At 40.2% G+C, this 24,766-nt stretch overlaps 1 protein-coding gene across 2 annotated transcripts in view; it reads left to right on the forward strand.

Moving 5' to 3' along the window:
* Positions 1–24,766, forward strand: part of SLAIN1 (SLAIN motif family member 1) — a 60,291-nt gene that overhangs the window by 19,162 nt on the left and 16,363 nt on the right. The window contains exons 3-5 of one of the 2 annotated variants that reach the window (XM_060129043.1): positions 18,689–18,838; positions 20,074–20,223; positions 22,862–23,203. In XM_060129043.1, coding sequence (XP_059985026.1) covers positions 18,689–18,838; positions 20,074–20,223; positions 22,862–23,203 — 642 coding nt within the window. The remainder of the gene's footprint in view (positions 1–18,688; positions 18,839–20,073; positions 20,224–22,861; positions 23,204–24,766) is intronic. The other variant, XM_060129044.1, reaches the window with a different exon arrangement.

The following is a 24,766-nucleotide window of genomic DNA, read 5'->3' on the forward strand; positions in this document are numbered from 1 at the left end:
CCCCGGACCGGGGCATGAACCCGCGCCCCCTGCATCGGCAGGCGGACCCCCAACCACTGCGCCACCAGGGAAGCCCCTAATTACAGTTTTAACTTAAAGTTTATTCATTATATAGCATAAATGTTTAATTGGAATAATGTGTGTCACGTATTTTAGAAGTTTCAAGTAACTCCCTAATAAAGCATTTTCTTTTTGTTTAGACTTCATTTCTCTGGAACAATCAGCATCTTCAAGTAATAGACATCATTGAGCATTTTCTTTGAGACCAGGGTTGTGTCTTCATTTGAATATAAATTGCCCAAGGACAGGGACTTTTTTTTGTTGATCACACCAGCTGCAGAAGGGAACCTGACATGTATTAGACACTGTTGCTAAAATAAATGAATTTTTGTTTAATTCTTTACGAACCCAATGTCACAATTACTACTGTTATAATTTCAGTTTTGCTTTTGAATATTTCAAGATGGGGTGAAGTCTTTGCACCATTTTCCTTACCAGCCATCTCTTTCTTTCAGAAGAAAGACTGGCGTCACTTGAAGTATCAACTTGCAGCATTGCTTTTCCATTCACAATCATGTTTACTTTAAAATAATTGGTTTTTACTTACCTTACTGCATTTTGTTGCAAAATGATTAGTGGTTGTACATGCTTCTCCCAGCCATTCCCCCACCCAAGACTGTTCAGTTAGACCATCCACTGCCATGAAAAGGAGCAGTTAGAGATGAGCTTTGAAGAAAAGTAAAGTTATCCTCTCTGTCTCTTTCTCTCTCTCTCTCTCTTTTACCAAGGGATAGGTAAATGTTCTTTAACGTTAGCCTGCAACTTCAGATAAGATGCTGCTTATTAGAGAACAAGTATTTTAGATATTTGGTTTTTATTTCCTGACCCTGATGTTTTGGGGAAGAAAATTGCTCAGCAATTAAAGATGAATTCCCTGAGAACATGTGAAGAGGGCCATAGTTATGAGGAGCCAGAGTCTATCTAGTGGGTGGGCCTTATGTCCCCTTGGGCCCCTTGGTCTTACATCTCTTCTTTCTCATTCCCTCTTGTACCCTAGGAACTTAGCCTGTGCTATTTTCTCAGTTGCAAATTAGCTGTCTTCTCTGCTTAAGGCCCACACATCCCCGAGCACATCTGAGTAAGGGTTTGTCAACCTCTGTTTCTGCAGGTACACGGAGTAGCATTTCTCTTAGAATTGTCTCTAATTGTGTAGTTGCTAACGAGCTCGTTTGGATTATAACTTCTTGAAGGGCCTAACTCTCTTCTTGTTGCCTACCTTCTCGATTTGGGAGGGTCCTCTAATAACCTTCATTCATATCTGACAACTTTGTGACCCTGGTTCTAGATTACAAAACTTGGTAGATTTTGGGAGAATATATGGGAGGTGTTCAAGTCTTGCCTTGAGGTTGTGAGAACAGGCTTATTAAGATCCTGCCCTTTGAAGAAGGTTTGTTTTTCTGAAGAAAATGATGGAAAAGAAATGTTTTATATGATTTAATTTTATAGGGAGTGAGCACCCACATTATGACTGCTTGTAAGATATTGCTAAAAGAAAACCTTTGTTGTCACAGCTATAATTTTGCTAATTGGTTAAGTGCACTCAAAATACAATAGGATAATTATTTTTGGTGTAGGGTATATATATTACAGATGATCAATATGTATCCAATACTCTTAAATTCTCATAGGGAATATAAATTGACTTTAATTAAAATATTAACTAATATTTTAACTGAATATTAATTAAATTAATTGCAACTTTATTGTGGCCCCTGAAACTTATTTTTCCCTTTTCCAAACTGGTCTTACTATTCAAATTGTATAATTTGTAAAGTCTTATGTATCAAGTAGTCAGCAAGGCAAGTTACTTAAGCTTTCTCAGCCTCTTCTACATTTACGTTTATTTTATAGAGTTGCTATAAGGGGTTAAATAAAGATGTTTGTGAAGGAGACATAATAAAGGCTTAAATATTCAGTCTCTTTCCTAATATATTGGAATAACATAAATGACTTTTTTGGATAATGTACAGAAAGTAATGATAGAAATAAAATAACTAATTGCTGAAAGTTAAATCTTTCAGTACTTCTAAATCTACAATCTATTCGTATAAAATTCAGAAAGCCTAAACTAATATTTCCTCTTTTTCTTGGTTGGTTTTTCCTTTTTGAAAATGCTCCTAACAATGTTTGTTATGTTACATTTGGAAGCACCCTGTTTTGTGCACATCTTTTAATTGAATTTTTAACATGTGTATCCCTTTTTTCACATAGATTAAGCATGTGAGGCTAGGGGGACCTGTACCTCAGTTTCCTTTTGAATTGCCAGTGCTTATTACTAAGTTTTAAGCTCTGAATGGTTGGTTTCTGTGATGTATTAATTTGAGTACATTTAAATTCCTTAGAGCAAAGAAACTAATTGAACATTTGGTGTTGTAAATGGCATCCGGTTAGCCAAAGCCACACACAAAATAATTATGTAGTCATATTCATTACAGTGTTAGCTCTGAGGATAGAGATTTGAGTCTGTTTCGTTCCCTGCTGTCACCCTCCCAGTGCCTGGAATGTCACCTGGTAGGCGTTAAATGCTGATAGTTGAATGAATGAATTTGGAGGAAGGGTTTTTTTTTTTTAGTTAATTAATTTATTCTTTTTGGCTGTGTTGGGTCTTCGTTTCTGTGCGAGGGCTTTCTCTAGTTGTAGCAAGCGGGGGCCACTCTTCATCGCGGTGCGTGGGCCTCTCACTGTCGCGGCCTCTCTTGTTGCGGAGCACAGGCTCCAGACGCACAGGCTCAGTAGTTGTGGCTCACGGGCCCAGTTGCTCCACGGCATGTGGGATCTTCCCAGACCAGGGCTCGAACCCGTGTCCCCTGCATTGGCAGGCAGATTCTCAACCACTGCGCCACCAGGGAAGCCCCATGGGGGAAGGGTTTTTGATCTAGTAGTTAGATCTAGTGCCTCAGCCCTACTTGACTCTGTGGTTAAGAGCACATCACTTGTTTCCAATGTCTTGCTTATGAGTGGGGACGTTTAACAGATTTCACAGGGCTGTTACAAAGATTTCAGGAAATGCTGAATGTGAAATTAGTCTGAAAAACGTGAAGTGTCATGTAAATACAGGGACACGTTCCTAATACACAGTTCTTTATTCAGAGATTGAACCCAAAAAAATACAGGGAATCCTCTTAGTTCGGCTATTTATAGAAAGCAAAGAGTATTTTTTTCTTTGGGGGAGTGGGTCTGTTTTCTCTCCCTATAAATAAAGATACTTGGTAGAGTTAGGGATCTCAAATTGAAGTTTTATGAGTGTAGTTTATTCAAGAATAGTAGAAAATTCAAGAGGACCTCTGTGGTCTATTCTTTTTCTCCTGCTTCTTCTCGGATCTATATGTATTAATATTTCATTTCTGACATGCTTTTCTTTCTTCTTCCCCACTTCCTCCACCCCTTTAGAATGTAAATAACAAATACCCATAGAACTTTCATGGGTAGCATTAACTCACATGATATTCTAAATTGGAATAAGGCTAATCTAGACTCTTTTGTTAAGTCCATGTCATGAGGCTGGGATGTTAGATAACCAAATAATGATCCAAAAGCTTATCTAAGTAATTTGAAACACCCAATATGTGGCTCAGTTAATTTGGGGCCAGTTAATAAAAGCTTATCTTGCCTTAAGATTCTTGAATGTCCATAACTATTGAATCAGGACAGGTCACATTTGAGGAGTGTGGGTATAGTTTGCACCAATAGTGTAGCTCTGCACACTTAGCTATCTTGGGTCATGTTTCCCTGGGACCATCTCTCATTTCCTCTGGGATTATATACTAAGCAAATGTGAATAGCTATTACCTCTTAGCTGAGTTTTTCTCTTATCTTCATATGACACCAGTTCCCATTCTTGTCTCAGTTGTTATGATGGAGTGTTTCTCTCTAAATTTAGCCAATGAAGAAGAAAGTTGTCGACTAACCCAGGGCTCTGAAGGTGGCCTTTTTCATTTGCAAAAGCCACACAGATTGAACTGAGACATTAAGAAGCTTATCGAGTGTCTTGTCTCCTGGAGCCTGCCCAGTCTCTCCTTGCGGGGCCCAAGATGCTATCTCCGCCAGCTCGTGTTTCCAGTCTTGAGGTGCTCTGTCACATTTGGAACACAAAATTAAAACTTAGTCTGTGCGGTTCATTTTAGGTAAGCTCTGTAAAGGATTCCCTTTCTCATTGGAAAAGTAATCTGGAATCACACTGAAATTTTTGTGCAGAAACAGGGTTTCTTGACATTTGCTATTATCTCTGTGCGCTGGAAGTTGAAGATACATCACGTCTGTGTGCTTCCATCACATCCTTGCTTTGCTCTTAGGCTCCGAATAGCATCAGTGTATTTGCTTCATTATTAGGAATGGTGTTGAGTACAGTAAAGTAACACATAATTAGGGATTGTGCTCCCATGAAATTCACAGTTTCTATACCATTATAGCCAACAAACATAGATATGTATTTGCCAGATATTCCTAAACAATTGTCCTTTCCTTTCTTTTGCCAATTATGCATGTGTTTCTATTTGTTTTTTCTTTTGCATTTCCACCATGATTAGAAAGGTGTTTATCAAAATAAGCAATAACTTATGACAGTGCATAATGTTTGTTATAATGAACACATAATTGGCATGCTATTTTGTTACCCACCCCAATGAGAAGAAATGATAGAGATTCTCCCAAAGCAGTTGTTTCCTGTTTTCACACTACTCTGATGATTGATTACACTTGCCTTTATGGCAGTAAAATTTTATTTTACCTGTTTCTTGGGACCTCTGCCAAACAGTCAATTTCTGCAAGAATTTGTAGACAACTTTTCCTGAGACACTGGGCCTTGACCAGAGAGATGATTCAGATGCTAAACCATGAAGTAAATGTGTATTGAGCACTTGCTAGCGCTCAGTGCTAAGGACTAAGGGTACAGTGGCAAGATGAACTCAGCATCTGGCCTTTGGAGCAAGCAGTCTAGTACAGGGAACAGATGACACAGATGGCAGCTCTTGTTCTTTTTTCTTCCTTTCCCTTAAAACAAGCATGATGATGTTCATGGACCTGAGTCTGAGGGGTATGGCCAGGAAATGCTTTCCTGAGGATGTGACATATTGAAGAGTCAGCAAAAGTTCAGCAGGTAACTCTGTAGCAGAGGAGGGCAGGGGAGCAGCTCAGACCATAGGAGCAGCATGTGGAAAGGCCCTGAGATGGGAGGAGACTCGTGAAGTGAGATGAACTGGCAGACCACTGGCAGGGAGAAAACCTGAGCTGAGTGATTCTAAAGGAAACTAGAGTTAAGGACTCTGGACTTTCTATTGAGATGGTTGGGAAACCTTTGAATAGTTTTAAGCAAAGGAGTGACATGACTTTGGACAGGAAAGCTACAGGGTATTACCTGAATTGTCTTACAAGACTGACCCTTTTTTGAAATCTGGCAAAATTTGGAGAGTTGAAATAGTGATTTTAGAAATTCTTTGGGATGTTGCAGTTGGGCTTTAGCATTTTTTAGGATGATTCTTTAACTTAGTTAGACTTGGAAATGTTTTCTCCTGCTTCTCTCATTAATATCCTGAATTTCTTGCGTGACCGCCTATGGGAAGCAGTAGTTTAAAATGTGGCCAAACTTCATGGTGCTTAATTTACTTGGAAAATATAAGGCTTTGATAGTCTCATTTATTTATAATACATGGAGCTTTATACTTTTATATAATGACAAGTTTCATGTGTTTGAATTTTGGAGCTCTTGTCATTTTGTACCTGTGAGTTTAATATTTTTCCACTTGTAAGATATATTTCAGTGAACGGGGTGTGTGTGTAAAAGTATCAATTTTTGAAATTCAGGTTTTAGTGTGCGTGCCTGTGTATTCATATACATGTGTATATATGCACATGCAGTGTAATCGTGTGTGATTTTCCATTTTCATAGCATTTTTAAATAAGGAAAGTGGGATCAGGAAAAGGATACTCTAGCAGTAGGAGTTGCTGGCATGTGCTAAAGATGATGACTGCAAGTGGTGGGGATGTCTAATCTTCAGGGTCAAACCAGATACCTATTTTTATTTTTATTTTTATTTTTTTTATTTTTTTGTGGTACGCGGGCCTCTCACTGCTGTGGCCGCTCCCGTTGCAGAGCACAGGCTCCGGACGCGCAGGCTCAGCGGCCATGGCTCACGGGCCCAGCCGCTCCGCGGCATATGGGATCTTCCCGGACCAGGGCACGAACCCGTGTCCCCTGCATTGGCAGGCGGACTCTCAACCGCTGCGCCACCAGGGAAGCCCCCAGATACCTATTTTTAAAGACGGCAGAGAGATCTGATTGAGAAGCAGAGCTCGAGGTGACTTCAGGTATCCACATTAGACTGAGCAGAGACTGGGAGGAGTATTAGATGAACTTTGGAAGCCTGCTACCTTCCACCCTAAGATAGAGACCTCCTTCCTTTGTGCTGTTGGGATCTCAGCCACTCTACTGCTGCATGTCCAGGCACGTATGGAGAACTTGCTTATGAAATAATCCACCTGTTTACATACTGTCTGTTGTTAGTTTCCTTAGAGGCCTGTTGGTGTAATACCTACACTGGTGCAAAAGAAACTCAACGCCAGTTACCTGTATTCAGATGAACTTAGCCTTTATTCATAAATACGAACCAGCAACCAAGTCTCACTTGCTTTTTGAGAAAACTAATAGCATGAACAAAATAAAAAGGTCAGCTGACTTTGTAGGAAAGAAGTAACTAGGGGAATAGAGAGCTCAGTGTGCTCAGATTCAAGAGAGTAGTAATACAATTTTAAAACAAGAACAGATTGCTAGGAAGAGCAGTAGTCAAATGATTACTACTTTTAGTCATTTTTAATTTCTTGGAAGTACTGAAATAAAAATGGACAGGGCTAAGAACCAAGCTGCTTATCTGAATTAGACAAAGGAATTGCCCCAAAAGAGAGAAAATTGAGAGAAGTTAGGGCACTTGGAGGACAGATCTGCAACCTCTGATCTTTAAGTTTTAGAAGCTGGAACAGATAGTTTAGAGGAAGAAAGAATCAGTTAATTACGGAAGAAGATCTCTTTGAGCTGAAGAAAGACACGCCCTCAGCATGAACTGGGATAGATGAAAAGTGACCTACACCTAGACATCCTGGTTTAATTCAGATTTTCCAGGGCTTAGGATAATATCCTAAAAATGTTCAAAGGAAGAAATAGGTTATCTACAACAGTAACAGACCTCAGATATTTCATAAGTAATATTGGATGCTAGATGGGCAATATTGTCTTTAAAGTTTTGAGGGGAAGTTATTTTCAAACTGTGATTTCGTACCCAGGCAAATAGTAAATTGTGGAGACAAGTGGGAGAGGGTTTTGGATCTGCAAAGATTTAGAAAATTTTACTTTATGCACCCTAGTTTAATGGCGGGAAAAGTACCAGGAGAGAGATCCATGAGATCTACAAACCCTAGGTCACCAAGATGACCTAGGAGAAACCAAGAAAGATACAATAAGAAAGTGATTTGACTCTGAGGGCTTACGATGTCCTTCCCCTAGTTGTTGGGGTCTAGTCCAGTTACTTTTCTCGGCTGCTGTCCTTTCACAATGCTCAGTTCTCCAGTTAATTGTACTTACTACACCAAAACACTGAAATGCCACGTTTATGTGGCTTGACATCCAGTGATCACCTTAAAGCTTGTCCGAAGCACAGCTATTGCACAGAACGAAAATACAATAAACCTTGACAGTGTCCAGATAGAACCGTCAAACCGAGGTGGAAGGTACGAGAGGGGGAGCATCCACGAAATGTCTAACCTTTTCACCACGGGGAGTCAGGCACCAACAAGCTGATGCTGGTTTGTCTACTTAAAGTTGCGCTTTTATACGAATTATATAATTGTCCCCAAATTCCAAAGCAAAACTCCTGCCAAATGGATCTGGTTGTTATAACCTTTACGTATATTTGAATGTTCTTCTACGTGCAGGTATTTTAATAAAATCATGGAAGTGGTTAGTTTTAGGGCCAAAAAAAGTTTTTGCTTTGTCAAAGCTATTTATATTGATATGTTTACTTTCTACTACCACTCAAGACTGGTAGGTCAGAGGCCTTTTCTGCCGCTGGAATGTAGGCCACACACATTGTGTCCCTTACTGGCAGAAGAGTACCCTAGCCCAGGAGATGCTAAAAGGAAGGATGGTTCAAATTCCATTTCCATCACTCTTCTATTCAGGAGCTTCTAGTGCTTTCTGTTAGCCTGCTGGGCTTGGATTCTTACCACACTGTACATGTTCAAGGGCAGGGGGACTCTTATTGGTGATCTAGTCTATCCTTAGAGTTCGCTGGGGGGAAGCCACTATATTCAAAGGTCAAGATCGTCTAGCCTGTTTCTTCATAGAATTGGATTCTGTAGCATCTTCCTTCTCTCATTTTTGCTGTGTCGAACGTGGAAGTTGTTCCAGCCGGCTGTCACGGCTTGCGTTGTGGCTGTAGTCTAACTTGAGAGCAGCCGTCTGCAATCCGCATGACAACATCGCATGGCTGACAGATTGTTAGGTCACTCTTTTCCCTTGTTCTTTGCAGGTTACATTATTACTTTCACATGGGCCCTCTTCTCACATTCTGTGGCCATTTTCACTGTCCTTAAATTTGCTGTAAGCCATAGCAGTCAGGCCCAAGGGAGAAATGACTTCTGTACAAGGGAATTTTTAAACATGCCTTTGAAGTCTAATTACTACTGAAGTTAGATTTATTTTTAACCTCCCCTGTTAATTGCAGATGGGAAGTCTGATGACGATGGTGACTTGTGAAGTCATAGAGGTCACTCCAGTCCCGGATAACACTGGATTTGGTCCATGTGTGCCTAAAGCCGACAGCTTATCTTCAGTTTTGACCAGTGATTAAGTGGAAACAAGTGGACAGTCCACAGAATTTCCCTTCCCAAGTCTCATTTTCCAGCTTTACTTTTAGACCATTGTCCTGGTTAGAGAAGACCTGAGAAGGATCCAGTAGTGGCTGGGAGAGAAGAGCATTCGGCGTGTGGTCTCGGGACTGGTTAGGGTCTGAGAAGTAGCAAAGGTCTAGTGCCTTACTCATGATGATGAGATACTTTAACCAGCTAGATTACTTTAACGATGAAATTCAGATCAAGAATAATTATAAAACTCTGATCCCTGTGGAATAAATGTTATCAAGTAACACTCCTTCGTGGTGAAATTTTGTAACTCTCATTCAACAAATATTAAACATTTATATGCCAATCATTGAGGGTATACACCATCTTTTAGTTACTTTCAAACCTAATATATTAAACTTAATCCTAATGTTGAAAGTGACTTTCTTGATTAGCTCTAGGTATTATTTATATGCGTAAATGAACTGTTTTATTAGATGTTTTTTGAAGGTGGTATGTAAGTCATGTTTTTATAAATTATTACATTTTGAATATAACTGGAAGTTTAAATACTGAGTATCTACAATGTTCCGGGATCATAGGTGTATATGTATCATATATATAAAAAACATATAATTTTAAATCATTACATTTGTCATTGTAGGTTGAATGGACTGAACCTGTGGGAAAAGATTCAAATTAACTTAGTAGGTTTTTCTAGCTGTAATTTGAAGATTGAGAGACTTGGGGGTGATGAGTAACTTACTCTGATTAAATAGCTCCTAAGAGGGCTTCCCTGGTGGCGCAGTGGTTGAGAGTCCGCCTGCCAATGCAGGGGACGCAGGTTCATGTCCCGGTCCGGGAAGATCCCACATGCCGCGGAGCAGCTGGGCCCGTGAGCCATGGCCGCTGAGCCTGCGCGTCTGGAGCCTGTGCTCCGCGACGGGAGAGGCCGCAGCAGTGAGAGGCCTGCGTACTGCAAAAAAAAAAAAAAAAAAAAGAAGCCCCTAAGAATACCAGTTACACCAATTAAGGCCCTCATCTGCTAGTTCTTTAGCCTTTCTCCTTATATCAGTGCACTGGCGTGTGCATAATAGTTGAATCCTCTTTACTTTTTGTATGTCTGGAAAGAGCAGTATGACCACCTGTTTCAGAGCAGTAGAAGGACCTCCTAGATCCCATATGCTTATTTATCAGGCCGGGGAGAGCTGTGGAGAAATTAATGCTGCTCAGGTTCACCCAGTAAAAATAGTGGATCAGATAAGCTGCAAACCATATGTTACTACTTCAGGGGGCTGGCGCGGGTTGGAGCCAAGTCAGCAGTGCTTATTACTTCCTGTGAACTTATTCCAGAAAACCTTTACCTCAGTCTGTGCAGTCAGAGTTTGTAAGAGTGAACCAATAAAATACTGTCTTTCCTAGGGTTCTTAATTCCCCTGTTTAAGCTTAGTCCAAGCACTTCTGTAGGCTGTAGGTATGTAAAGCTGTAATATAATCACCTAGGAAATTTATTCTGGAGAGGATGGTTTGTGAAAATGGAGTTCTTCCTGCCCCGGTGGTTTGTGGGCTTAGAGCAAAATGCTGTGGTCTGGATACAGCTTCCTGCCAATATAAGGAGAACAGAAAGTATTAAAAGAGCTGATGTCGCCTGTCCTTCGCTGATCCTAAACCACTCTGTACCTGGTGTTAGTGAAGGGCCATGTAGTTGAATTCCTCTAATTGTTTGCCTTGGAACTGAGGCCTGCCTACCTGTTGTATAAAAGAAAGAATAAAAGCAGAAGGATTGAATGATTGTTAATCTCTCCTTGCTTCCTTTTCCTTTGCTTTCCGGGACTCTGTGGTAAAGAACATCATTGTTTGAGACTCAGAGATATGACTTAGAAGCTTGTGGTTTTGAAGAAACCATATTTCTTAAAGATGTGTCATTTGGGACATTTGTTTCCTCTGAGATAGCCTTTGGGTAAATAAGTGAGAACTGTTGACCCATCCTGGTCAAACTGTTGAAAGTTCAAGGTTCAGTACTTTGCTTCTGAGTTGCTAACAGATGAGGAAAGATTAAGCCTGTGAAATTGTCTAGATGAGCTAGAACGTAAAAAGCATGCCCATCATTTTGAGAAGGCAGGTTAAACGGCCTGAGTATTAGGAAGAGTGGAAGAGCGGATCATTTCTGCACTCTCCTTTCTCCCACCTAGCTTCCAGAACATTTTCCCTCAGAATTTAGAAGACGTTTTTGCCCCAACTTGCTGTAACTTTTCACTAGTTTTCCTTAAAAAATGCTTTGTAGTTTGTGAATACATGGTGTAAACTTTTGTCTTACACTCGCCACAGCCCTGCTTATTACCCTCTGATAAACATACCTTCTCTTCCAATGAGAACGCTGCAACACAAGGGTGTTACATTGATCTGCTCCAGATCTGAGAACTAGCATGTGGCAGGATGGAGACTGGAACTCTGGTGTCCAATGTCTTTTTAGTCTTTTGTTGGTCTTTATTACAGTATGTTATGAAAAGTGACAGTAGAGAAGAATGCTATTGGCTATCGTTGTTATGTCTTAACCCTTGACATACCCTTGCAATAGAATCCTGTGCATTTATCAGAGGGAATATTACAAAACCTGTATGTATAGTAGTCCAAGGGTTGGCAAGTTATGGCCATACCTGGCCTTCTGCCTGTTCTTATATGGCCTCTTTCACATTTTTAAACGGTTGAAAAAAATTAAAGAACAGTAATATTTCATGACCCATAATTTCTATGATATTCAGCTCTTGGTATATATATAAATAAAGTTTTGTTGGGGCATAGCCATATTCATTCATGCAGGTATTGTCTGTGGTTGCTTTAATGCTGTGATGGCAGAGTTGGCGGAGTTGAGTGGTGGCAGCAGAGACCATATGACAGCAAAGCCTAAAATGTTTACTGCCTGGCCCTTTACAGAACATGTTTGCCAACTCTTGTGTTGGCCTGTTGCTGTGACTTTCATCTCTGACTTTCATAGGCATTGAATACAGCCACCTAGCCCTTCCAGACCCACATCTAACTCTTCTTACCAAGATCTTACCCTAGATCTCTAAAATTCCCCAGTGGCAAATAACCTTCAATCACTAGGGCTTTTTTCCCCCTTATTTATGACACAGGTGGTGTCACTTTGACATTTCCATGAGTAATATGGCCACCACACTTCAGCTATCTAAACCTAAACCAGTAGGACATAAATGCCCTTTAGAGAATCATAAAAAGGACACTTGCTAACATCTTCAGGTGTTTTGTTTAGGCTTGCCTGTTGAGATTAGTATCATCACGGAGATATGCTCTCCAGACTCACCTAGGTAATAATCTGTGCTTGTCTTAGTGGTGGGCTGGTCATTACTGTTAATACTTGCCAGGTTCTCTATTCCAGCCTCTGCCTTCTCAGCATGTTTATTGCCTTCTGATCTACAGGTAAGAGGCCACAAAACCCACCTTCATCTCCCGCCACCTCCACTGATCCTCCCCATACCCACTCTTAAACGTTCCTTCCTTAGGCCTCTTCTCTTTTCCTTCTTTATATTCTGCTTGGGTGATTTCACTCATGCCTGCGGTTTCATCTAACACTTACTTGTTGATGTACCCTGATCTCTTTGTCTCTTGCCCTCTTTCCTGAATTCTGACTCCTTACTGGACACGAGCACATAGGCATGTCCTACAAGTATCTCGAATTTAATTCATTTTTTTCTTAAGCATGCTTATCTCATGTTTCCCGTCTTAGCGGATGGCATCTGTGTCTTAGAATCCATGGTGTCAGCTTTGCCTTACTCCTTTTGTCCACTCCCTGTGTTCATTGGCTCACCAGATATTTCCACTTCAGCTCAGATGTGGCTTAACGTGTTTTCACCAAATGTTCTGCCAGTACTTTAGTTTGGTACCTTGTGGTGTCTCACCAGCTGCACTGTGAAGCCTCCTAACTGGTCCCCCAATCATCAATCTCTACCCAATTAGTCCATCATTCTATATGTCGTCAGAAAATACATATCTGATCATGACTTTCTCCTTCTCAAAGTCAAGACAGTACTTGAATATTAAAGCCTCTACTTATACATGACAGTGCAGAAACGGATCCTCCCAAGCTCTCCAGCCCTAACACTTCTCCACATATACCCTATGCTTCAGTCCTAACGTCGGCCATTCCCTGAATATGCCCTGCTTGTTCACGCCTCCATGACTTCACATGTGTTATCCAGAATGAATATGTAGAATGGCATTGTACCCTGGGAGATAAGCTCCTCAACCTTCAAGGGCCATGTTAAACATCATGTCTTCTGGTGAAGTCTTTGGATTCCCTCAAAGGTGACCATTTTCCTCACTTTGCGTGCACTTCATGGTGCTGTCATGGTGCTTGTACTCTTGTTACTTGCCTGTCTTTTGCACTACTGGTCTTTAGAAATTGAAGTGGGAAGGACGGGAGAACAGTAACCATATTTTACACAGCTCAGTATCTGTAGCATCTGGCACTGGAGAGCCACCATGGTGGGTGCCTACTCAAATGAATAGAAAAATGAATTTTAGAAAATCAGGTGGGAGCATAGGGGCCAGGCAGATTTCCCAGAATGACTGGGAATTGAGCAGGAAAAGAACTCTGTGCTGTGTGTACCTATGGAAGAGATCGCTCCAGGAGACGGACCTTTACTGTTTTGGTATCTGTTGGTAAATGTTGAATAAAGGACGGACTCTGGTGTGGTCTGTAAATGTTGGCGTCTGAATTATTCTGGAGCACTAGACCCTTTTTTTTTTTTGGCTCAGGAGTACACAGATAGTTGGCCTCAAAGCAGCTCCTGGTTTAGGGAATGATGGAGAATATAAATTTGGGTAGCTGAGAAGAGCCACGAGCAAGGAGATGCAAAAATATGACTTAATGTAGAAGGCAGTTGTGTGAATTTTAGTAAAACAGAACTCAGATTTGCTGTCAATGAGTTTTCATCAGGCTTATTAAAAACTGCAGAAAGAAAACATTTCTAGGGCTGCTTTAGACTGATTTCCTCACACTGCTGGGATCATTCCAACCTTCTGGAGTGATGTTCCAGATCACCTGCTTTGTGAGAGAGACAAGTAACAGGATGTGGGAAATTAGTGAGCCATGGTCTCTGCAAACTGCAGTTTTGACTTTTAAAGTCTTATTCTTGGATGAGAAAGAAAGAAAGAAAAAAGATGGGAGAAGTAGAGTAGGGCTTGTTTTTAGGATAACTTCCCATGCCTTAGTCTGTTCAGGCTGCTCTGTAACAGAATACCACAGACTGGGTGGCTTGTACATGGCAGAAATTTATTGCTCACAACTCTGGTGGCTGGACGTCCGAGGTCAGGTGCTAGCGTGGTCTGGTGAAGGCCCTCTCCAGGTTGCAGATTCCTCCCTGTATCTTCACATGGCAGGTCTCTCTGGAGCCTCTTTATAAGGCACTACTCCCATTCAGGGCTCCACCCCCAGGACTTAAGCACCTCCCAAAGGCCGCACCTACTAATACCATCATCTTTGGGGTTTAGCGTTTCAACGTATGAATGTTAGGGGGACACAAAAAAATCAGACCACAGCACCTGGTTAGAAGTGTGTCTGTACTGTTAGAAGCCACTAGACAGAGTAAGAGTCCAGGACTCACCCAGCTCAGATGCTATGCTGATAGTGGAGTGTACAGAAATTCCACTGAACACACTTTCAGCTGTTTTGTATATGGTTTCTTTGATTTTAAGAAATGTTGGCATCTCAAGAATTTGAGGAAGCTTTGTAGCCTTCTTGCACGGTTTACTGCCAACTAGTGTTCCTGGCACAATCCTTCACTTTAACTGTGCATTGTAGGAACTAGCTCATCTAGGCTGAAGCCTGTTTACTCCGGATGCATCAGTTACTCCGCACAGGACCTGGCCGTTAGTGATATAAAATCATTTAGCTCGAGACCAGAAGATTCACACACATAAAATTCAACAATTTAGCGGTTACTGGGAGGTATTAACGAAGTGCTGCTACAGGTATATTTCTTCACTGGGTCTCAAGCTAGGCTGAAATGTCTAGACTCACCTTTGTCTTCAAAGATATACTAAATTATAGTTATATTAAGTTTAAGAAATTTGGCAAAATCATTTAGATGTCAAGGTAGGAATGGTAGAATGGTTTGAAATAGGGGAGTATTAGTGAACCTGCCAAGATTTTGACCACATTCAACATTTATCGATTATATACTATGTGCCAGACATTGTATTGGGTACTCAACTGGCTCTGTCTATAACAAGGGGAAAGTGTGAAAATGATTATTTCCAGAATAGAGTGTTGCTTTATTTTGAACTCTTAGGTAGATGCAGTACTGTCCTTTTGAGGATTATCACTAAGGTTTACATATTAGATCAGTTACTCTTTTTCATTTTATGTGAATTAAGCCATACTGCATTCTTAAATTAGATTTTGATTATATGCATGGATATATATATTCAACAAAAATTTGAATATTTACTATATATACTATGAGTGTAGGCAAAGATGATCAAGGCATGGGAGGAGGGTCATGGTTTCTGGGAACTTTTTTGTTAGGAATAATTTTTAGTGTGGAAAATTTTAAAAAATTAGATTCTTTCTTAAACCTATCCCATTACCTGTCCTTTATGATTTTTCTTGATATTATCATCACTGGAGCATTTATCAAATTGATTTTTGCAGGGGGGTTATACTTTGCCTAATGTACAAAAAATAGCTTCACAGATATAGTGTAATTTATTTTTTAAGTTAGACAACTTTGAAGGTGTACAAAAAAAATAACCTAGTAGACCATTGGACACTCAAACTAGTTTCTTGCCGAAAGATGAGGTATCTGTCCACAACTTAGTACTTTGTCACATTTATTTCAATAGAAAATGCTTACCAGACAGAAGGTGGCAAAGTCGAAAGTTTAACCAATACCAATTGTATTCTTAACAAGGAAGCTTTAGAAACACTCTAGATGTGGGAAGTGAGGTATAGGGCATTGGATAAGGGTCCTAGCGAGGTGATCTGGAGTACCTGAGATCTAGTATTGGATGAAAAGCCACTGTGCTACTTTAGAAAGGAAGAGAGCAACACAGTTAAAATAATCAATGACCAACACAAGCTTGGTAGCGATGCTCAGAGCAAGCTTTCTGAGGGCAGTGTTGGTGGCCGGAACTTGGCTGAGGAATAGATTGCGATAATCTAGTGAGAGATGGCGAGGTCTTGATGAAGGAAGTGGCAGTAGGACCACAGAGAGTGTGCAGACAGAAGTGTTCTGGGAGAGAGTTTAACTTAGGTATTTGGGAATGAAAGCCGTGCCAAGTATGATACGTTTGATCCAAGTTGGAGAAGCCCTGTACTTACCGATAGAACTTTAGAGTAGGAGGATAGGAAAACTGAGCTGTTCAGGAGTTCATCACCCATTTTCTCCTTTATCAGAAGCTGTCTTGCTCCTTTCTTAGGGTCATTTTGATCATCATCAAGCCTCTCAAAAAATTTGACATCCTCGTGTATACAGAAAGTCCATTAAATTAATTAAATGGAAAAAACAAAATTGCCCTATGAAAAGTTCTTTGTGTTTTTTATCCTCTAAGGAAATGCTTCCTGTTGCAGTTCTTACAATTCTTTAGCTACACACTGAAGAATAACTAGGATGCGGTGGCTTCCGCTCCCCTCCACTCTCCTTCTCCACCACAACCTCGGGCACTAATATAACATCGTTATTTTGTTAGCTTGCCTCTGCAATAATTCTCCTCCCTCTTCTTAAAAGCCTCCATGCCAAAGGACAATGCAAAGCATTCTTTCTTGCAACAGATGCTAATTGTGTTCTTCGTTGGGATCTTGCTGTCATAGCCACAGTCGCTGTGCCATCGTGTTGGGAGGCCCGGGTCACAGTAGTTATTGTGCAGAGTAATGAATGCTGGTTAGTGGTGATGCGTTGTCGCCTGCATCTGTGGGTGAGAACACGCAGTCACTGTAATTTGCCTGGCGAGTGATCATATTGGTGTAACATAACGTCAACTGTTAAGCAAGTCAGCTGTCACAAAGAACTATTGGTTTTTTTTTTTAATGTAGAATTTTTAATGAGAAACTTTGAGTTATAGAGATTGAAGATGTGAGAAGAGCTGCTGGCGTGTGTTGCATATTAACCCCTACTTCGCAGTGTGTGTTGGGATCAGGTTTACATATCTGGTGGTTTAGGGAAGGCAGTGCCAGCTCTGCACGTCTCTGCTCTGGCACAGATTGGGAATTGCATGTTGGGTAAGTGACGTGACTGGTGTCAACTAGGAACGAGGCTTCCTGGCAGTGACCCCTTCGTGAAACTTGTGGATTCTGAAAGCAGAATCACTGTGAATGTAGTTTCCTCAACTAGTTCTTCCATCTGCATAAGGAAAAGGTTATTTCTGCAGTAGTTGTTTGAATGGGATGGTGCTGTTTCTCAAGAATTCTTGCTGAAGTAACAGGAAGCATTTGCTCTTATAAATAACCATGGTGCTAATACGCAAGGACCTTACCAGTCTCAGGATTGGAGCTTGTTACTTTTTTGCCTGCCCACAGCCCAGTTTCTTCCTCTCCAACCCCACTGCCCATCTTTGAACACTTTTTAGCTATTTGCTCATTAGCATCTCTCATTAAAAGTGTCCTGGGAGTGCATTTCAAAGCAGTTCTTTTTATACTTGTTTCTTCAAGTTTTGTCGAATTTCCAGCAAATGTAACGAAGTTATTGCTCAAAGTGAAACTTAACCTAATTTATACTTTTCATCTATTCCCTCCTGTCCTGCTTTAGCACATTGCTTTTTAGAAAAGTGGATTTTGACTAGCACAGTAATTTGTATGTCATGAAGAGAGAGGAAGTGATTTTAGGTGGGACTTGAAGTTTTGTTTTGTTTTGTTTTGTTTTGTTTTTACAATTTAGGGTCTTTTTATGATCCCAAGATCCAAGGGGCTGGTAATTTTGGAGGAGGGAAATATGTTAATTAGGACAGGAGAGATAATGTGCAATTAGATCATCTGCCAATGCAGGTAAAATTCCTTTCTGTTCCTTATTTAATAGTATTAAATTAATAATAGGTATAATCCTACCATTAAAAGTTACCTAAATAACACAGGTTCAATGCAGAAAATTTGGAAAACATTTTTTATAAAGAAAAAATCCAGCAGATTATCAGTTACCTCTATGCCTGCCACCTGAAATAACTGTCACTAAGTTTTGGTGTATATATACCCTTCTGTGATTTTTGTAGATCATTTTTCCATAAAGCTTGTTTTGGACTCAAGCAGAGATGCAGTAAGATACAGTAGTCATTTTAAGTTTCTTCCATAATCCAAGAACAAGTTTCCATAATAATTCTTTGGTCAACATTTATTAATATGAAATGGGTTGAAAATAAAACTTAGGGAAAAAAATAGGACTATGAACAGTTAATATTAAGAACTATTTCCCGTAATTCTAAAGATAAGTTTCCTTGAGTTTTTCTTTTGAGATTAACATTTTATATTATTAAAACAGTTAAATTTTTGTGCAGAAATAGAAAATATTCGTAATGAGGAAATTAAAAACAACTTTTCACTGTTATATAGACATACTGACTGTAATCAAGGTGGCACTGATTGAATGGTTCTTAATGAAGGTAGAAATAGGGCCCTGCTTCACAAATAGCCCGCTTTTACATATGTTTTCCCTTAGATAAGTGAGAGCCAGTTAAGAATGAAAAGTTGCTTTGTCTCTTCATTTTGTTAACCTCTTCCCTTTCTCCCTCTGACAAGTCAACGTCTGCTTCTGTATAGCTAACCGCTGCTGTTTATTTTCTGCTTCTGTGACAGCTAGCCGATGGCGGAGTCTCTTCCCTTCAAATGTCTCACTGGCTTTTCCTTATAGCCCTGTGGCAAGACTCAGCCCTTATAGCAATGGCATTAATACTCCCAGCTTCTCTAAAACCTCAAATAAAGCAATACTAACACCTGAAAGAACAGGTAATATTTCAACTTCTCGTCTAGCGGCTTGCTTTGTAAATCAGTCACTAAACACAGCTTAAATATCCACCTTTCACTGAAAAGCTTGAGGGTGATCTTACTTATCACAATGGGGAGTCTGCTGCACACTTACTTTGGGTAATGACAAAGGCTAGGGTTAATTTGTACTTTAACGTCATTAATCTGCTCTCAGTTGTGTACAGTAGGCAGCCTTCACTCTATCAAATGCATATATATATAATTACGTGTTTCCAAATGCATAATGTGCTTTTAAAATTAAATGTTGAACAAAATAAAGGTCTTTATGATTTTCATTATGATTGAAGATTATCAGACTTTTATTATATCTTGCTGTTTAAAAAATTGTTGGTGCTTTTTATTAAATCGGCTGTGTAGAAAGAATAGTCATAGTAGCTTTTTATGAGATGACGGTCTCATAGTTGTCTCAGCATTGGTGATTCCATCCCTATAATTTTCTCCCTTCAGCCCTTTCTTCCTTGGTTCTCCTATCTCAAGCCATTACTTTCTCACTTTCATGAGTGACTACACGTCTCCTGTGACAGTTCTAAATTATGAAGGTTTTGTATGTGCTTCCCTGTATGGGTGTGTGCCGTTTATGTGTGATATTCTTATCCATTTATAGCACTGCTGTTTGTACCTGTTTAAAAAGTGGACCAGATTAAAATTTAGTTTCAAATATATAATCCATTACTACCAGAGACAAGCATGTCTGATTCTTCATTGAAAGTGTACAGGATATGTATTCTTATACCATGCCTTTAGATATATACTTAAGCTAATGGGATGCAGATTTAGCATTATTGATTTTTCTTGTCTTACGGTGGTAAAAAAAAATATATAACATGAAATCTACTGAAATCTACCTTTTCAACAATTTTTTTTAGTGTACAGCACAGAGTGGATTTTTGAATTATGAAAACTGAATTTGAGAAAACAAAACAAGTGGTTTTGTATATATGAATTATGAACATGTGAAGAGGTGCATACTGTCTTGCCATTCTCCTGTCATAGTGGTGTGTTGGTTGTTTTTTGGTGACTTAATGAAAACAGGAAAAATATAGATGGGTCTTGTTTTTTTTTTAATCCATTCAGCCACTCTGTGCCTTTTGATTGGAGAATGCCTTGAAGTGCTGACTGTTGATATGTGAACTGTAAAGCACATGCAGATAGCAGTTCTTTAGACTAAGTAACAAACACGTTTCCCTTGTTTTTAGGTTACACATCCAGGGGCTCCCCTCTCAGTCCCCAGTCATCCATAGACAGTGAGCTGAGTACTTCAGAGCTGGAGGATGATTCTATCTCCATGGGATATAAGTTACAGGACCTCACTGATGTTCAGATCATGGCTCGTCTGCAAGAAGAAAGTAGGTTCCTCTTTTTTTTTTTTTAATTAATTAATTAATTAATTTTTGGCTGTGTTGGGTCTTCGTTTCTGTGCGAGGGCTTTCTCTAGTTGCGGCGAGCAGGGGCCACTCTTCATTGCGGTGCGTGGGCCTCTCACTGTCGCAGCCTCTCTTGTTGCAGAGCACAGGCTCCAGACGCGCAGGCTCAGTAGTTGTGGCTCACGGGCCCAGTTGCTCCGCGGCATGTGGGATCTTTCCAGACCAGGGCTCGAACCCGTGTCCCCTGCATTGGCAGGCAGATTCTCAACCACTGCGCCACCAGGAAAGCCCCGGTTCCTCTTTTTAAACTAGAAAACGTTTTAAACTAGAGGCTTCTACTTGAAATCTAAGGGGGTGGGGAGGTTTCAGGGATTTCTCCCCAGGTAATGGGCAAACAATTCTATTTGTTCTCTCCTCCCATCCTACTTTGTAGGTGGCGCAATTAAATGCTTCTCACGGTCTCATGACCATTGTAAAATATTAGCACATACTCTGGGCAAAATACATTGATGTAAAACATCACCAGTGTAGCCACTGTGGAAACAGTTTGCCAGTTTCTCAGAAAACTAAACATGCGGTTTCCATAAGACCCAGCACATTGTATTCTTGGGCATTTATCCCAGGGCAATGGAAACTTGTGTTCAGAAACACAGAAACCTGTATATGAATGTTCATAGCACTTTATTTATAATAATAGCCAAAAACCAGAATGAGCTCAGATGTCCTTCAGTAGGTGAGTGGTTAATTAAGCTGGGGGTACCTCCATACTGTGGAGTACTACTCAGCAAGAAAAAAGAATAAATTTTGATAGACATTACCACCTTGGATGAATCTCCAGGGAATTATGCTGAGTGAAAAAGATGATCTCAGGAGATTTCATACTGTATAATTCCATTTATATAACATTTTAGAATGACAACATTTTAGAAATGGAGGACAGATTAGTGGTTGCCGGGGCTTGGGGATATGGCGTGGGCTCTCAGGAGGGAGGTAGATGTGGTTATAAAAGTGCAACATGAGGGATTTAGGGAGCTGCTCTGTTTTTGACTGTGGTGATAGCTATATGATCCTACAGGTGATAAAATTGTATAGAATTTAATACTAACACATGTACACATATAAAAGTAATACTGGAGAATCTAAATCAGATGGGTTTATATAAGTGCCGATATCATAGTTGTCCTATTATTCTATGATTTTGCAAAATGATACCATCAAGGGAAACTGGACAGAGTACACAAAAGATCTCTATTATTCCCAGAACTGCATGTGAGTGTGTACTTATCTTAATAAAAATTCAATTAAACATGCATTAATGCATTCTCAGATGCAAATTATTATATATAGAATGGTTAAACAACAAGGTTCTACTGTATAGCACAGGGAACTATATTTAGTATCCTGAGACAAACCATAATGGAAAAGAATATAAAAAATTATGTGTATATATATATATGTATAACTGAATAACTGCTGTACAGCAGAAATTAACAAAACATTTTAAGTCAACTATACTTCCATAAAAATTGTACTTTTCAAGATACATAATTATTGCAGGAGAGATAATTGGAAATGTTATTTCCAATAACATTGAGTTATTGGTTCTGCAATAAGGTTACAACAGTTAATCTGAGAGTGAACTACTTCAAGGGTATTAATGGTATCAAAAGGCAAAAGAAGATGTAGATCACAGACCTGGGCTAAGCTTATTTTGGAATTATCTTCTGAGGCCAACATAAGTAGAAACAGCCAAGTATCATTTAAGCATAACAATTTCCTGCTTTCAGAATTGGGCAGGGCTACTATGAGAAAGATTGTAATGCTTATGCAAGATTTAATAAGATACATTTTGAAAGGAAAAACGATTATTTTATGTTGTTATTTAGTAACAGTACAGTAACAGTAACTCTTTCTAAAAAAACGTATGGCTGAAAGATTGGATGTCAGTCTCGGAAGTTAAGTAGTCAGTCAGGCATAGACTACTTTAAAAAAAAGTTGTGAGTTGGGCTTCCCTGGTGGCACAGTGGTTGAGAGTCTGCCTGCTGATGCAGGGGACACGGGTCCGTGCCCCGGTCCGGGAAGATCCCACATGCCGCGGAGCGGCTGGGCCCGTGCGCCATGGCCTCTGAGCCTGCGCGTCCGGAGCCTGTGCTCCGCAATGGGAGAGGCCACAACGGTGAAGAGGCCTGCGTACCGCAAAAAAAAAAAAAAAAAAAAAAAAAAAAAGGTGTGGGTTGGCAACAAGATAACGAGAAACTTCCAGATGATGATGAATAGTGTCTCCTAAGTAGCCTTCCTAAGTATCTCTCCAGATTCCAGAAGGAATGGCTCGGGGAAATCGACAGATACTGATAGATGAACTGTAGCGGTATATTTCATCTTCACTGGAATTGGGGCAATCTTTTTCCAGAACAGAATAGTCCAGTATTAGCTGTCTGTTTGGTAGGTAAACTTGTCTGTTTTCTTGGGATTTAATAAACTAAGAACAAGATAGTGGGTCTCCACTTGAATCACTTGCTTGACACAAATTTTCCTCAAATATTTGATGAATTGGAACTTAATAATTAAGCCAGATTGAAATGCCTCGTAAGATAAAATACCAGTCCCTGTTGTTCCGTAGGTCTCAGGCAAGATTATGCTTCTACTTCAGCATCTGTGTCGAGACCTAGTTCCAGTGTGTCACTGAATTCAGGAAAAAAAGGGACATGCAGTGATCAAGAATACGATCGATTCAGCCTGGAGGACGAGGAGGAATTTGATCACCTGCCACCACCTCAGCCTCGTCTTCCAAGATGCTCACCTTTCCAAAGAGGAATCCCCCATTCACAGACTTTCTCCAGCATTCGGGAGTGTAGGAGGAGCCCCGGGTCCCAGTATTTTCCTTCGAATAATTACCAGCAGCAACAGTATTATTCACCTCAAGCCCAAACTCCAGATCAGCAACCAAATAGGACCAACGGAGGTAAGTTGTACGCGCCGTTGGTGTTCGATGTGCTTGGATCTTTCATACGTGGTCAAGAAATGGTTTCAAGGTCAATATAAATAACTGGTGAAGGTTTCCAAGACTTATTAAGTACATCCTTAAGACCTTATCAGTTTGGTTGGTGTACATTTAAATCTATAATTGACCAGCTTCTGATGATGTGTCCCAGATTTATAGCTTCAGGAAAACCGTTGTGAGGTACCAGACTGAGTCAGAAACGGGGGAGCATCTTCGTGTTGTGGCTGGTAAAGCTGTAGGACAGCAGGGCTGTGGAAGTTGAGGAGTTCCTAGTTCCATGGAGTCGGAGGCACGGAGCCGCATCTTCTCTCATCTTTCTTAAAACCCCCCATCTCTGACGGCCTGCTCCTAGCCCACAGTGATGGATGGGAAGTGTGGACTGTGGTGCTTGGAGAGGATGCTGCTGTGCCCATCGAGATTTAGGGGAAGTTTGGGATGTGGCTTTCCCTCTGGTGTCCTGACATCTAGAATTAAGATCTGTGCAGCAATGGGGCTATGGAAGCTGATGTTTGGCGTGGTAACGGCAAGTTGATTTGTCCTGATGGCAGCACGGTGGGTTGGAATATGTGTCGTTCTTTTTTTGTAATTTTTTCTATTTCCCTCTTCATCATTTATCTTCCTTCCCCACTCCCAGGAGTTATAGATCTTGACTTACAAGAACTATAGGGAGAATAATCATGTGATATTCTAAGCCTGGTATGTTTTTGCACTGATGATCAGTCTGACCCTCACACACAAATCCTGTAGAGTATGGAGAAACCAACGATATTTATAGAGTTATAGCTTTTAATTATTATACAGCAGCATTTCTCAAACCTGGGCCCAGAAATGATCCAACAAATTATTTAAAGATATTGCAAGGCCAAATACAAATCATACTAGTCATCACCTGCTATCATGTACTTAGTGTTTACTTTTTCTTCCTCTGCACTTGTATTATTCATGCTAATTGGGAGACCATTTGAAAATATTTAAGGTTTTATAGTCTCTCTTTTTTAATACCTTCAGATTTCAAATTTAACAGAAAACAGTGGCAGGTAAAGTGACTGCCACTAGTGAGTAATTTATTAAAGCCCATAATATCGAAGACAATATTTTATGTGCTTAACGAAAATTACAGTATCATTAAAACTGCGGGAGAGGGCACAGAGTTGTTTCTGCAAAGGCTTTTTTTGTCAAGTGTCTTAGAGCATCACATCCTGCCTGTCAAGCAGATGCTCCCTCTGCATCTTGATTAGCTGTCAGTGGGATCATTGTCCTACCTTAGAAAAGTGGTGTTAACTTATATTCAACACCATTATGAAAAGGGTTAGGTGTCCCTAAATCTGTGTTATGATGGTTCCTGTTAGGAGAGTGGAAATATTTCTCAGCCTGGTGTCTGACTGTGGTAGTTTTATTTCTCTAAAAGGTCTGGTCTCCACACGTAAAGGAAAATGGAATACAACAGCAGTTCTCTGGATTGGACTTCTGACTAATCAATTTAATGGCTGAGTACACAGGCTCTGAAGGCCAGTACGAGCTGAG

Source organism: Lagenorhynchus albirostris, chromosome 18 (genome assembly GCF_949774975.1).
Source record: "Lagenorhynchus albirostris chromosome 18, mLagAlb1.1, whole genome shotgun sequence".
NCBI classification, from domain to species: domain Eukaryota; kingdom Metazoa; phylum Chordata; class Mammalia; order Artiodactyla; family Delphinidae; genus Lagenorhynchus; species Lagenorhynchus albirostris.